The 13,659-nt window shown below is 45.2% G+C and overlaps 1 protein-coding gene across 1 annotated transcript in view; it reads right to left on the bottom strand.

Moving 5' to 3' along the window:
- Positions 1-7,439: 7,439 nt before the first annotated feature.
- The window catches only part of LOC115181574 (dedicator of cytokinesis protein 1), a 71,444-nt gene continuing 65,224 nt past the window's right edge, over positions 7,440-13,659 (bottom strand). Inside the window, exons 7-8 of the mRNA XM_029743469.1 lie at positions 13,306-13,454; positions 7,440-8,657 (exon numbers count right to left, since the gene is read on the bottom strand). Coding sequence (XP_029599329.1) covers positions 8,562-8,657; positions 13,306-13,454 — 245 coding nt within the window. The 3' untranslated portion in view covers positions 7,440-8,561. The remainder of the gene's footprint in view (positions 8,658-13,305; positions 13,455-13,659) is intronic.

Below are 13,659 nucleotides of genomic sequence, written 5' to 3'. Positions count from 1 at the left end.
CTACATGGCCCCCCTATTCTCTATACAGTGCACTACATGGCCCCCCTATTCTCTATACAGTGCACTACATGGCACCCCTATTCTCTATACCAGTGCAACTACATGGCCCCCTATTCTCTATACAGTGCACTACATGGCCCCCTATTCTCTATACAGTGCACTACATGACCCCCTATTCTCTATACAGTGCACTACATGGCCCCCTATTCTCTATACAGTGCACTACATGGCCCCCTATTCTCTATACAGTGCACTACATGGCCCCCTATTCTCTATACAGTGCACTACATGGCCCCCCATATTCTCTATACAGTGCACTACATGGCCCCCCTATTCTCTATACAGTGCACTACATGGCCCACCTATTCTCTATACAGTGCACTACATGGCCCCCTATTCTCTATACAGTGCACTACATGGCCCCCTATTCTCTATACAGTGCACTACATGGCCCCCTATTCTCTATACAGTGCACTACATGGCCCCCTATTCTCTATACAGTGCACTACATGGCCCCCTATTCTCTATACAGTGCACTACATGGCCCCCTATTCTCTATACAGTGCACTACATGGCCCCCTATTCTCTATACAGTGCACTACATGGCCCCCCTATTCTCTATACAGTGCACTACATGCCCCCTATTCTCTATACAGTGCACTACATGGCCCCCCTATTCTCTATACAGTGCACTACATGGCCCCCTATTCTCTATACAGTGCACTACATGGCCCCCTATTCTCTATACAGTGCACTACATGGCCCCCTATTCTCTATACAGTGCACTACATGCCCCCTATTCTCTATACAGTGCACTACATGGCCCCCTATTCTCTATACAGTGCACTACATGGCCCCCTATTCTCTATACAGTGCACTACATGGCCCCCTATTCTCTATACAGTGCACTACATGGCCCCCTATTCTCTATACAGTGCACTACATGGCCCCCCTATTCTCTATACAGTGCACTACATGGCCCCCTATTCTCTATACAGTGCACTACATGGCCCCCTATTCTCTATACAGTGCACTACATGGCCCCCTATTCTCTATACAGTGCACTACATGGCCCATATTCTCTATACAGTGCACTAACAGGCCCCATTATTCTCTATACAGGCACTACATGGCCCCATATCTCTATACAGTGCACTACATGGCCCCCCTATTATCTTACAGTGCATACATGGCCACCCTATTCTCTATACAGGCAAACATGGCCCCCGATCTCTATACAGTTGCACTACCCTTGCCCCCTATTTCTCCTATACAGTGCACTACATGGCCACCTATTCTCTATACAGTGCACTACATGGCCCCCTATTCTCTATACAGTGCACTACATGGCCCCCCTATTCTCTATACAGTGCACTACATGCCCCCTATTCTCTATACAGTGCACACTAGCATACGTCTCTGGTCAGAATTCTCTCTTTAGTATCTCAGTATACGTTAGACAGATGTTTCCAGTATATTCCAGTGAAGATATTTAACAGGAACTCAGTATATGTTAAAGAGATGTTTCCAGTATATTCCAGTGAAGATATTTAACAGGAACTCAGTACATGTTAAAGACAGATGTTTCCAGTATATTCCAGTGAAGATATTTAACAGGAACTCAGTACATGTTAAAGAGATGTTTCCAGTATATTCCAGTGAAGATATTTAACAGGAACTCAGTACATGTTAAAGACAGATGTTTCCAGTATATTCCAGTGAAGATATTTAACAGGAACTCAGTACATGTTAAAGACAGATGTTTCCAGTATATTCCAGTGAAGATATTTAACAGGAACTCAGTACATGTTAAAGAGATGTTTCCAGAATATTCCAGTGAAGATATTTAACAGGAACTCAGTACATGTTAAAAACAGATGTTTCCAGTATATTCCAGTGAAGATATTTAACAGGAACTCAGTACATGTTAAAGACAGATGTTTCCAGTATATTCCAGTGAAGATATTTAACAGGAACTCAGTACATGTTAAAGAGATGTTTTCAGTATATTCCAGTGAAGATATTTAACAGGAACTCAGTACATGTTAAAGACAGATGTCTCCAGTATATTCCAGTGAAGATATTTAACAAGAACTCAGTACATGTTAAAGAGATGTTTCCAGTATATTCCAGTGAAGATATTTAACAGGAACTCAGTACATGTTAAAGACAGATGATTCCAGTATATTCCAGTGAAGATATTTAACAGGAACTCAGTACATGTTAAAGACAGATGTTTCCAGTATATTCCAGTGAAGATATTTAACAGGAACTCAGTACAAGTTAAAAACAGATGTTTCCAGTATATTCCAGTGAAGATATTTAACAGGAACTCAGTACATGTTAAAGACAGATGTTTCCAGTATATTCCAGTGAAGATATTTAACAGGAACTCAGTACATGTTAAAGAGATGTTTTCAGTATATTCCAGTGAAGATATTTAACAGGAACTCAGTACATGTTAAAGACAGATGTCTCCAGTATATTCCAGTGAAGATATTTAACAGGAACTCAGTACATGTTAAAGAGATGTTTCCAGTATATTCCAGTGAAGATATTTAACAGGAACTCAGTACATGTTAAAGACAGATGATTCCAGTATATTCCAGTGAAGATATTTAACAGGAACTCAGTACATGTTAAAGACAGATGTTTCCAGTATATTCCAGTGAAGATATTTAACAGGAACTCAGTACATGTTAAAGAGATGTTTCCAGTATATTCCAGTGAAGATATTTAACAGGAACTCAGTACATGTTAAAAACAGATGTTTCCAGTATATTCCAGTGAAGATATTTAACAGGAGAGCATGTGGAAGCTCTTGGTATTCATTTTAAGCTTCATATTGTGTCGCGTATCCTACCAGACACTCTCCCAAAGTAACAAGGTTGTTTCACAACGAGGCAAATTAAAAAAGGTAAATTTGATCCTGCGGCTCTACACATCATGATGCAATTCAGCAAATTCTAACTAATTTGACTGATAACTAAGTTGTTGTAATTGTTGGATGATGACAGAACCACTGTGTTGCTGGGAGTGGTCTGAGAGGGGAGGGGAAACAGAAAACTAGCTGTTATTGGCAGAGAGGTTTAGAACTCTCTTTCTTATTGGTCTATTAAGCAATTTACTGATGTCACCAGGCAGGCCAAAAACCCCAATCTAACCAAAACAGGCTGAAATTTCAGGCGGTCTTTTCAAACAGCTCTTACACTATGTCATGACTGTCCTGATCAGGTCAGGGTACAGGAGACCACCACCCTACAGATTATCTCCCAAACCCCCAACAGAGGAGGAGAGATCTAGGGGTCTGAAGATGTGGGGGTTTTATGACACCTCATGCCCATAATACAGAGAAATTCCTTTGTCCTAACAATGGAGAACTGGCCTCAGAACCTTAAACATGCAATAAAGGAACTTTGGAACAATGGTTTCCGTCAGCCACAATGGTGGTTATGACGAAAAGTGGAATATTAAAATGTATGTAACTTTTGTAGTTGTTTTTAAAGGTTAAGAGATGACGTTATTATGAAAACATTGTACCTTTAAGAGTTTTCCCAGTATATGCCTGATGTTTATACATTGTACGCTGTTTGGAAAATATCCAAATCAAACAGAATGTTTTGATAAAGATGAAATGTGAAGTTAGTGTCTAAAATCGGATTTTTAGCCAAATCTAAGCCTTGCCCCCTTTGACTTGGTCCGCCCAGAGAATCGCCCTAAAGGCTGTTACACCCACTTCTGACCCGAGGGTATAAGACAGGAGAGTGAAGAATTAACATAGTAGACTATTGACCCCAAGCTGCAGCCAAGGTCTAACAAAGTCGACGAACCCCAAAACGAAACACAAGGTTGAAGACAAAGAAATATTTTTCTACACGAGCTACGGACGAGTAGCTGTGTCTAAGCGGGTGAATTCAAGCCGAACCACCCAGCCTCCACTCTCCATTGAATCGTGGTATCGACACCATTCGAGCCGAAGCTGTGAGCTCTGAGCTACAGAGCTGTCTGTCCTCAGAAGACCCCTTTCCGATCAAGGGTGAGGATCAGACCACTTAGCCAAGAAGGACACTGACATCGTGAGGACAACCAGAGAGTTGCGCCGGAGAACTTCGTCATTTAGAAGCCTAAACGACCCACGCGGAGCTTCCCACCTGAGAACTACAACACGTAATTACATCATTATATTCTGACCCATAAGAGCGGCAGTTCGGGGCAAGGCTAATTTTAAATAAGCATGGCTGACAAATGAACCCAAATGTATATTTCTCTCGTGTACTTCCTTTCTTTCTCTCTCTTTAAAATCCCCATTTTGGGTAACAAGCGCCAGAGTGTGTTGGCCCGTTATACTAAGTCCTAATCAATAGCTAGACTGTGTTTTGTGTATGTGCATTTTTATCATCATTTTAGCTTGCTAGTAAATAAATAATCAACTAAGATTGGTGTGGTAAATTCAGTGGTAAAGCCCGGGTCCGTGCAGATTCCCGGATTATACGACTTTCAGATTATGAGACTGTAGAGGAAATTGATTAATTTAGCGACTGTTGTAATCGATATTCTGATATCCTTTGAGTTAATTTGGGAAATAGAAACTCAATCAAAACAATGTTCCCATGGTGCCCCAGGTTAATGAGTTAATAATTGCTTGATTCATTGCTTAATTCATTTAATCACGTAATTATAAACCGTTAATCATTCGATGAGCAACAGTCGTCACATTAACTAATACAACGTCACGACAACTATAAGGGCATTATCATAATTTTCAGAGTATTATTCCAACCCCATAGTTTAGATTTATATACAAAACACAGGAAAATCACATTTTTTGACTGCACTGGGCCCTTAACGTAAGAGACTGTTCAGAGTTCACCTTGATAACCCTGTAAAACAGGGGTGTCAAACATACCCCGCGAGGGGGTCCAAACCGGCCCGTGGCTGGTTTCATAATAAAATAGGGGGGACAGTCAATGGACATAAAGTGGCAAGAAAAAGTATGTGAACCCTTTGGAAATACCTGGATTTCTGCATAAATTGGTCCTAAAATTTGATCTGATCTTCATCTAAGTCATAACAATACACAAACACCGTCTGCTTAAACTAATAACACACACATTACTGTACTTCTCTTGTCTATATTGAATACATCATTTAAACATTCACAGTGTAGGTTGGAACAAGTATATGAACCCCTAGGATAATGACTTCTCTGAAGGCTAATGACTTCTCTAAAAGCTAATTGGAGTCAGGAGTCAGCTAACCTGGAGTCCAATCAATGAGATGAAATTGGAGATGTTGGTTACAGCTGCCCTGCCCTATAAAAAACACTCTCAAAATGTTAGTTCGCTATTCACAAGAAGCATTGCCTGATGTGAACCATGCCTCAAACAAAATAGATCTCAGAAGACCTAAGATGAAGAATTGTTGACTTGCATAAAGCTGGAAAGGGTTACAAAAGTATCTCTAAAAGCCTTGATGTTCATCAGTGTAAGGTAGGACAAATTTTGGCCGTCCTGCAAAGATGACTGCAAGAGCACAGTGCAGAATGCTCAATGAGGTTAAGAAGAATCCTAGAGTGTCAGCTAAAGACTTACAGAAATCTCTGGAACATGCTAACATCTCTGTTGACGAGTCTACGATACGTAAAACACTAAACAAGAATGGTGTTTATGGGAGGACACCACAGAAGAAGCCACTGATGTCCAAAAAAAAACATTGCTGCACGTCTGAAGTTTGCAAAATAGCACTTGGATGTTCCACAGCACTACTGGCTAAATATTCTGTGAACAGATTAAACTACAGTTGAGTTGTTTGGAAGTTAAACACAACACTATGTGGAGAAAAAAAGGCACAGCACACCAACATCAAAACCTCATCCCAACTGTAAAGTATGGTGGAGGGAGCATCATGGTTTGGGGCTGCTTTGCTGCCTCAGGGCCCAGACAGCTTGCCATCATTGACGGAAAAATGAATTCCCAAGTTTATCAAGACATTTTGCAGGAGAATGTAACGCTATCTGTCCACCAATTGAAGCTCAACAGAAGTTAGGTGATGCAACAGAACAACGACCCAAAACACAGAAGTAAATCAACAGAATTGTTTCAACAGAAAACAAAAAGCCTTCTGGAGAGGCCCAGTTAGAGTCCTGACCTCAACCCGATTGAGATGCTGTGGCCTGACCTCAAGAGAGCGGTTCACACCAGACATCCCAACAATATTGCTGAACTGAAACAGTTTTGTAAAGAGGAATAGTCCAAAATTCCTCCTGACCGTTGTGCAGGTCTGATCCGCAACTACAGAAAATGTTTGGTTGAGGTTATTTCTGCCAAAGGAGGGTCAACCAGTTATTAAATCCAAGGGTTCACATACTATATCCACCCTGCATTGGGGAAAGGGTGATACCTAGTCAGTTGTACAACCCAACCCCTCTGAATCGGGGGGGGGGGGGGGGGGGGGGGCTGCCTTAATCGACATCCACGTCTTCTGCATTTAACCCAACCCCTCTGAATCAGAGAGGTGAGGGGGGGTCTGCCTTAATCGACATCCACGTCTTCGACGCCCGGGGAACAGTGTGAATGTTTACATCGTGTGTTCAATAGTTTGTGTGTTATTAGTTGAAGCAGACTGTTTGTCTATTGTTGTGATTTAGATGAAGATCAGATCAAATTTTTATAACCAATTTATGTAGAAATCCAGATCATTTCAAAAGGTTCACATACTTTTTCTTGACACTGTACATACATAGTTTATTACCTGTCCAGCTGGCTAATAACCACTGTGTACAGTCAATGGACCTACATTCATACGGTTTCTTGACTGTCCAGCTCGTTCACTAATAATTACTAGACAGTCAGGGAGCATAGAAAATTCCCCAAAAGATGGATAGAGGACTACTTTTTTGCACATTTTGAGGAAATAAAATTTAATTTCAGTGCGGTCCTTCGGACCTCGTTGAAAATGAAATCGGCCCTTGGGGCAAAATGAGTTTGACATCCCTGCTGTATAATATTACCGTAAGAGACTGTACAGAGTTCACCTTGATAATACTGTATAACATTACCGTAAGAGACTGTGTAGAGTTCACCTTGATAACCCTGCATTACCTTACCGTAAGAGACTGTGTAGAGTTCACCTTGATAACCCTGCATTAGCTTACCGTAAGAGACTGTGTAGAGTTCACCTTGATAACCCTGCATTACCTTACCGTAAGAGACTGTGTAGACTTCACCTTGATAACGCTGTATATCGTTACCGTAAGAGACTGTGTAGAGTTCACCTTGATAAGGAAGCAGTAGAGTTGTGATTGCTGCCAGTGAAAGCCAGCTAGTTGCTATACATCCTTTAATCAAACTCAACACAGACAGAACAGACTTTGTTTCAAAGATACATTTGTATTTCGTTTCGTTAAGCTGAAGAGCAGCGAGCGAACAACAAAGAAGCAGTTGAAACATACAGTTGAAAGTTTATTCAGAAGTCAGTAGTGAATTGGAAACAGTCAATGTTACAGCATTAAAATCCTATACAATGACAATGTATGATGAAGGAGGGAGTTAGTTGTGTTCACTCCAAAGAAAACACAAACCTTACCAATAAAATCAATGATAGGCAGATTTCTCACATACCAATTCTTTACAGTCCCTGTCATTTAAAAACCTAAAAAAAAACTTTTTGGGGGGGATATAAATGAAAACCAGTTAATCTAATGCAATGTTAATACAAAAAAAGTCATGATAAATTCCACATAAAAAATGAAATCCTATATACAAACCTCTGTACAAAGCGGGAATACGGATAACAAAAGATAAACCACAGAATAAAAAGCATGTTTTCTGTAACTATGTGCTCCTGGTTTCTAAGAGCAGGTGGGAAGGGTCAGAACGTTGGTCGTCACTCACCAGCCTGTCTATTGGTCAAAGGGTAAAAGACAGAACCAGAGAACGCTTCATTCACCTGGTTCTGATTCTAGATTCATTTCACTCATTCTAATTCTATAGGTGGAACACGACCTCATAGCATCACAAAGGCCTGAACTCAGTGGTATCAAGTGGAGAATAGAGTCATAGATGATAGATAGCATCAATAAATTCAGTGACCAGTAATCATGTGAAACTGATTCACCTATCTACCTACGGTAAAGTAGACCGCATCATCACACTTGAGGCAAAAATTAAAGAATCCAATGAGGCTCTGCCCCAAATGGCACCCTATTCCCTACGTAGTGAACTACTATTTACCAGAGCCTTATCAGGGCCGTGGTCAAAAGTAGTGCACTATATAGGGGATAGGGTGCCGTTTGGGACACAGCCAAAATGAGTGGCTCAATAAGGAGTGTTACCTGAGTGAGATACTCTTCTTTCACTCCTGGTCAGACTGTTGCTGTTTCCTCAAATGGCACCCTCTTCACTATATAGTGGCCCTACGTTTGACCAGAGCCCTATGGTCAAAAGTAGTCCAAAGTAGTGCACTATTGGAAATAGGCCGCCATTTTGGAACGCATGAGGGGGAGAGAGATTTCAGAGGGGAAAGAACCTTGTTTTTTATATCGGGTGTCTTAATGTCATTGTTCATTGTACAATTCCTGAATCGATGGAGGCTTGTTTCCTGGTGGTCTTAGGAGGAGGGGGAGGAGGGGTCTTGCTGGGAAGAGGTGGTGGCAGATGCTATATATATAAAAAGAGAGAATATAGAAAATATTAAGCCACGTTTATAAGACATTATAAAGGCTAATACATCCTTATAACACGTTACATTTACATTTTAGTCATTTAGCAGACGCTCTTATCCAGAGAGACTTACACTAGTGAATGCATACATTTCATAAAAACAAATTATTTCCGTTATGAAGCTTTATACTCGGATGCTTCAAGTAGATTAAAGAAAGATGAATATCTGTATCCTGGAAATGTAGCATGTCATCTCACAACTCGGCAGTTAAAGATTCCTGAGATTCTGCCGCCAACATACTGACTCAATCTCTAGCCACTTTAATAATGAAAGAATTGATGTAGTAAATGTATCACTAGTCACATTAAACAATGCCACTTTATATAATGTTTACATATCCTACATTACTCATCTCATATGTATATACTGTACTCTATACCATCTACTGCATCTTGCCTATGCCGTTCGGCCATCGCTCATCCAAATATTTATATGTACATATTCTTATTCATTCTTTTACACTTGTGTGTACAAGGTAATTGCTGTGAAATTGTTAGATTATGTTACTTGTTAGATATTACTGCACGGTCGGAACTAGAAGCACAAGCATTTCGCTACACTCGCATTAACACCTGCCCAATAACACTTGATTTGATTTGAGATTCTGTAATAGGCTCCAGATACATAAAGCAATACTCAGAACTGTACATCCCCAGGGATTCATCTTCAGAATAATATTTTAGCAGGAAATCTCCTTTGGAATGATTTAGCCTTCTAGGATTGAGGCTGCTGATTCAAGCACTTTGAGTGAAACTACAATCCGAGTGAATACCAGTGTTTTTACTCAGTCATGACTCATCTAATTCCAGCATTCAACACCTGTCGTGTCCAAGGCAGTGACTGAAAAGAAATAAAACAGTGTAAAAAACACACCTGAACGTCTGCAACAGTGAGGTATTCACAATGACATCTAGTAACAATGACAAGACTCAATGACACCAGACTCAATGACACCAGCAGTCAAGGACTTGGAGTCGAACCCGCTATCACTACTTACTGCCTTTCCCTCCCCCACTAATCTAGTCTGACTCCAGTTTACTGCCTGTCCCTCCCCCACTAATCTAGCCTGACTCCAGTTTACTGCCTGTCCCTCCCCCACTAATCTAGTCTGACTCCAGTTTACTGCCTGTCCCTCCCCCACTAATCTAGCCTGACTCCAGTTTACTGCCTGTCCCTCCCCCACTAATCTAGCCTGACTCCAGTTTACTGCCTGTCCCTCCCTCACTAATCTAGCCTGACTCCAGTTTACTGCCTGTCCCTCCCCCACTAATCTAGCCTGACTCCAGTTTACTGCCTGTCCCTCCCCCACTAATCTAGCCTGACTCCAGTTTACTACCTGTCCCTCCCCCCACTAATCTAGCCTGACTCCAGTTTACTGCCTGTCCCTCCCCCCACTAATCTAGCCTGACTCCAGTTTACTGCCTGTCCCTCCCCCCCACTAATCTAGCCTGACTCCAGTTTACTGCCTGTCCCCCCCCCACTAATCTAGTCTGACTCCAGTTTACTGCCTGTCCCTCCCCCACTAATCTAGCCTGACTCCAGTTTACTGCCTGTCCCCCCCCCACTAATCTAGTCTGACTCCAGTTTACTGCCTGTCCCTCCCCCACTAATCTAACCTGACTCCAGTTTACTGCCTGTCCCTCCCTCACTAATCTAGCCTGACTCCAGTATACTGCCTTTCCCTCCCCCACTAATCTAGCCTGACTCCAGTTTACTGCCTGTCCCTCCCCCACTAATCTAGTCTGACTCCAGTTTACTGCCTGTCCCCCCCCCCCACTAATCTAGCCTGACTCCAGTTTACTGCCTGTCCCTCCCCCCACTAATCTAACCTGACTCCAGTTTACTGCCTGTCCCTCCCTCACTAATCTAGCCTGACTCCAGTTTACTGCCTGTCCCCCCCCACTAATCTAGCCTGACTCCAGTTTACTGCCTGTCCCTCCCTCACTAATCTAGCCTGACTCCAGTTTACTGCCTGTCCCTCCCCCACTAATCTAGCCTGACTCCAGTTTACTGCCTGTCCCTCCCCCACTAATCTAGTCTGACTCCAGTTTACTGCCTGTCCCTCCCCCACTAATCTAGTCTGACTCCAGTTTACTGCCTGTCCCTCCCCCCACTAATCTAGCCTGACTCCAGTTTACTGCCTGTCCCTCCCCCACTAATCTAGTCTGACTCCAGTTTACTGCCTGTCCCCCCCCACTAATCTAGCCTGACTCCAGTTTACTGCCTGTCCCTCCCCCACTAATCTAGCCTGACTCCAGTTTACTGCCTGTCCCTCCCCCACTAATCTAGCCTGACTCCAGTTTACTGCCTGTCCCTCCTCCCACTAATCTAGCCTGACTCCAGTTTACTGCCTGTCCCTCCCCCACTAATCTAGTCTGACTCCAGTTTACTGCCTGTCCCTCCCCCACTAATCTAGCCTGACTCCAGTTTACTGCCTGTCCCTCCCACACTAATCTAGTCTGACTCCAGTTTACTGCCTGTCCCTCCCTCACTAATCTAGTCTGACTCCAGTTTACTGCCTGTCCCTCCCACACTAATCTAGTCTGACTCCAGTTTACTGCCAAGTCTCCCCCTCCCAGTGAGACTAATCTAGCCTGACTCTGTAGGTAGGAGGAGACAGGCTGAGGTAGGAGGAGACAGGCTGAGGTAGGAGGAGACAGGCTGAGGTAGGAGGAGACAGGCTGAGGTTGGAGGAGACAGGCTGAGGTAGGAGGAGACAGGCTGAGGTAGGAGGAGACAGGCTGAGGTAGAGGGGGACAGGCTGAGGTAGGAGGAGACAGGCTGAGGTAGGAGGGAGACAGGCTGAGGTAGGAGGGAGACAGGCTGAGGTAGGAGGAGACAGGCTGAGGTAGGAGGAGACAGGCTGAGGTAGGAGGAGACAGGCTGAGGTAGGAGGGAGACAGGCTGAGGTAGGAGGAGACAGGCTGAGGTAGGAGGAGACAGGCTGAGGTAGGAGGAGACAGGCTGAGGAAGGAGGGAGACAGGCTGAGGTAGGAGGAGACAGGCTGAGGTAGAGGGGGACAGGCTGAGGTAGAGGGGGACAGGCTGAGGTAGAGGGGGACAGGCTGAGGTAGGAGGGAGACAGGCTGAGGTAGGAGGAGACAGGCTGAGGTAGAGGGGGACAGGCTGAGGTAGGAGGAGACAGGCTGAGGTAGAGGGGGACAGGCTGAGGTAGAGGGGGACAGGCTGAGGTAGGAGGAGACAGGCTGAGGTAGGAGGAGACAGGCTGAGGTAGGAGGAGACAGGCTGAGGTAGGAGGAGACAGGCTGAGGTAGGAGGAGACAGGCTGAGGTAGGAGGAGACAGGCTGAGGTAGGAGGGAGACAGGCTGAGGTAGTAGGAGACAGGCTGAGGTAGGAGGGAGATAGGCTGAGGTAGGAGGGATACAGGCTGAGGTAGGAGGAGGACAGGCTGAGGTAGGAGGAGACAGGCTGAGGTAGGAGGGAGACAGGCTGAGGTAGGAGGAGACAGGCTGAGGTAGGAGGAGACAGGCTGAGGTAGGAGGAGGACAGGCTGAGGTAGGAGGAGACAGGCTGAGGTAGGAGGGAGACAGGCTGAGGTAGGAGGAGACAGGCTGAGGTAGGAGGGAGACAGGCTGAGGTAGGAGGAGACAGGCTGAGGTAGGAGGGAGACAGGCTGAGGTAGGAGGAGACAGGCTGAGGTAGGAGGGAGACAGGCTGAGATAGGAGGAGGACAGGCTGAGGACAGGCTGAGGTAGGAGGAGACATGCTGAGGTTGGAGGAGACAGGCTGAGGTAGGAGACAGGCTGAGGTAGGAGGAGAACAGGCTGAGGTAGGAGGAGACAGGCTGAGGTAGGAGGGAGACAGGCTGAGGTAGGAGGAGGACAGGCTGAGGTAGGAAGAGACAGGCTGAGGTAGGAGGGAGACAGGCTGAGGTAGGAGGAGACAGGCTGAGGTAGGAGGAGACAGGCTGAGGTAGGAGGAAGACAGGCTGAGGTAGGAGGAGACAGGCTGATGTAGAAGGAGACAGGCTGAGGTAGGAGGAGGACAGGCTGAGGTAGGAGGAGACAGGCTGAGATAGGAGGGAGACAGGCTGAGATAGGAGGAGGACAGGCTGAGGAAGGAGGGAGACAGGCTGAGGTAGGAGGAGACAGGCTGAGGTAGGAGGGAGACAGGCTGAGGTTGGAGGAGACAGGCTGAGGTAGGAGGAGACAGGCTGAGGTAGGAGGAGACAGGCTGAGGTAGGAGGAGGACAGGCTGAGGACAGGCTGAGGTAGGAGGAGACAGGCTGAGGTAGGAGGGAGACAGGCTGAGGTAGGAGGAGACAGGCTGAGGTAGGAGGAGACAGGCTGAGGTAGGAGACAGGCTGAGGTTGGAGGGGACAGGCTGAGGTTGGAGGGAGACAGGCTGAGGTAGGAGGACCATCAGGCTGTAGCCACCAGGACAGACAGGGTGTAGGAGGAGAGGAGTGTGTTGCTGAGGACTGTGGACTGACACACACACACACACCCACCCACCCACCCACCCACCCACACACCCTGGTGATGATGGGCTGTTGTTCCATTAACCGTAGTGTTGATGTGGCATCATTAAGGAGCTGTTCTTAGCCCACATTAAAAACCTACCCTTTGATGGTGTGTCAGGGGAGGGGTGGAGGGACTCGTCAAGTCTTGATTATCTCCTAGCAGGTTCCCATAATCAGCAGAGATGCCCTTCACGGGCAGGGGAGGAGGAGTCTCCCCTTTATCAACCCCCATCCCGTTCAGCTCCAGACCTGAGAGAGAGAGAGAGAGAGAGAGAGAGAGAGAGAGAGAGAGAGAGAGAGAGAGACAGAGAGAGACACACAGACAGAGAGGGAGAGAGAAAGAGAGACACAGAGAAAGACACACAGACAGAGAGAGAGAGAGAGAGAGAGAGAGAGACAGAGAGAGAGAGACACACAGACAGAGAGAGAGAGAGAAAGAGAGACACAGAGAAAG

Source organism: Salmo trutta, unplaced genomic scaffold (assembly GCF_901001165.1).
Source record: "Salmo trutta unplaced genomic scaffold, fSalTru1.1, whole genome shotgun sequence".
NCBI lineage: Eukaryota > Metazoa > Chordata > Actinopteri > Salmoniformes > Salmonidae > Salmo > Salmo trutta.
Note: the sequence above shows the minus strand (reverse complement) of the source record. Positions and strands in the feature narration are given on the sequence as shown.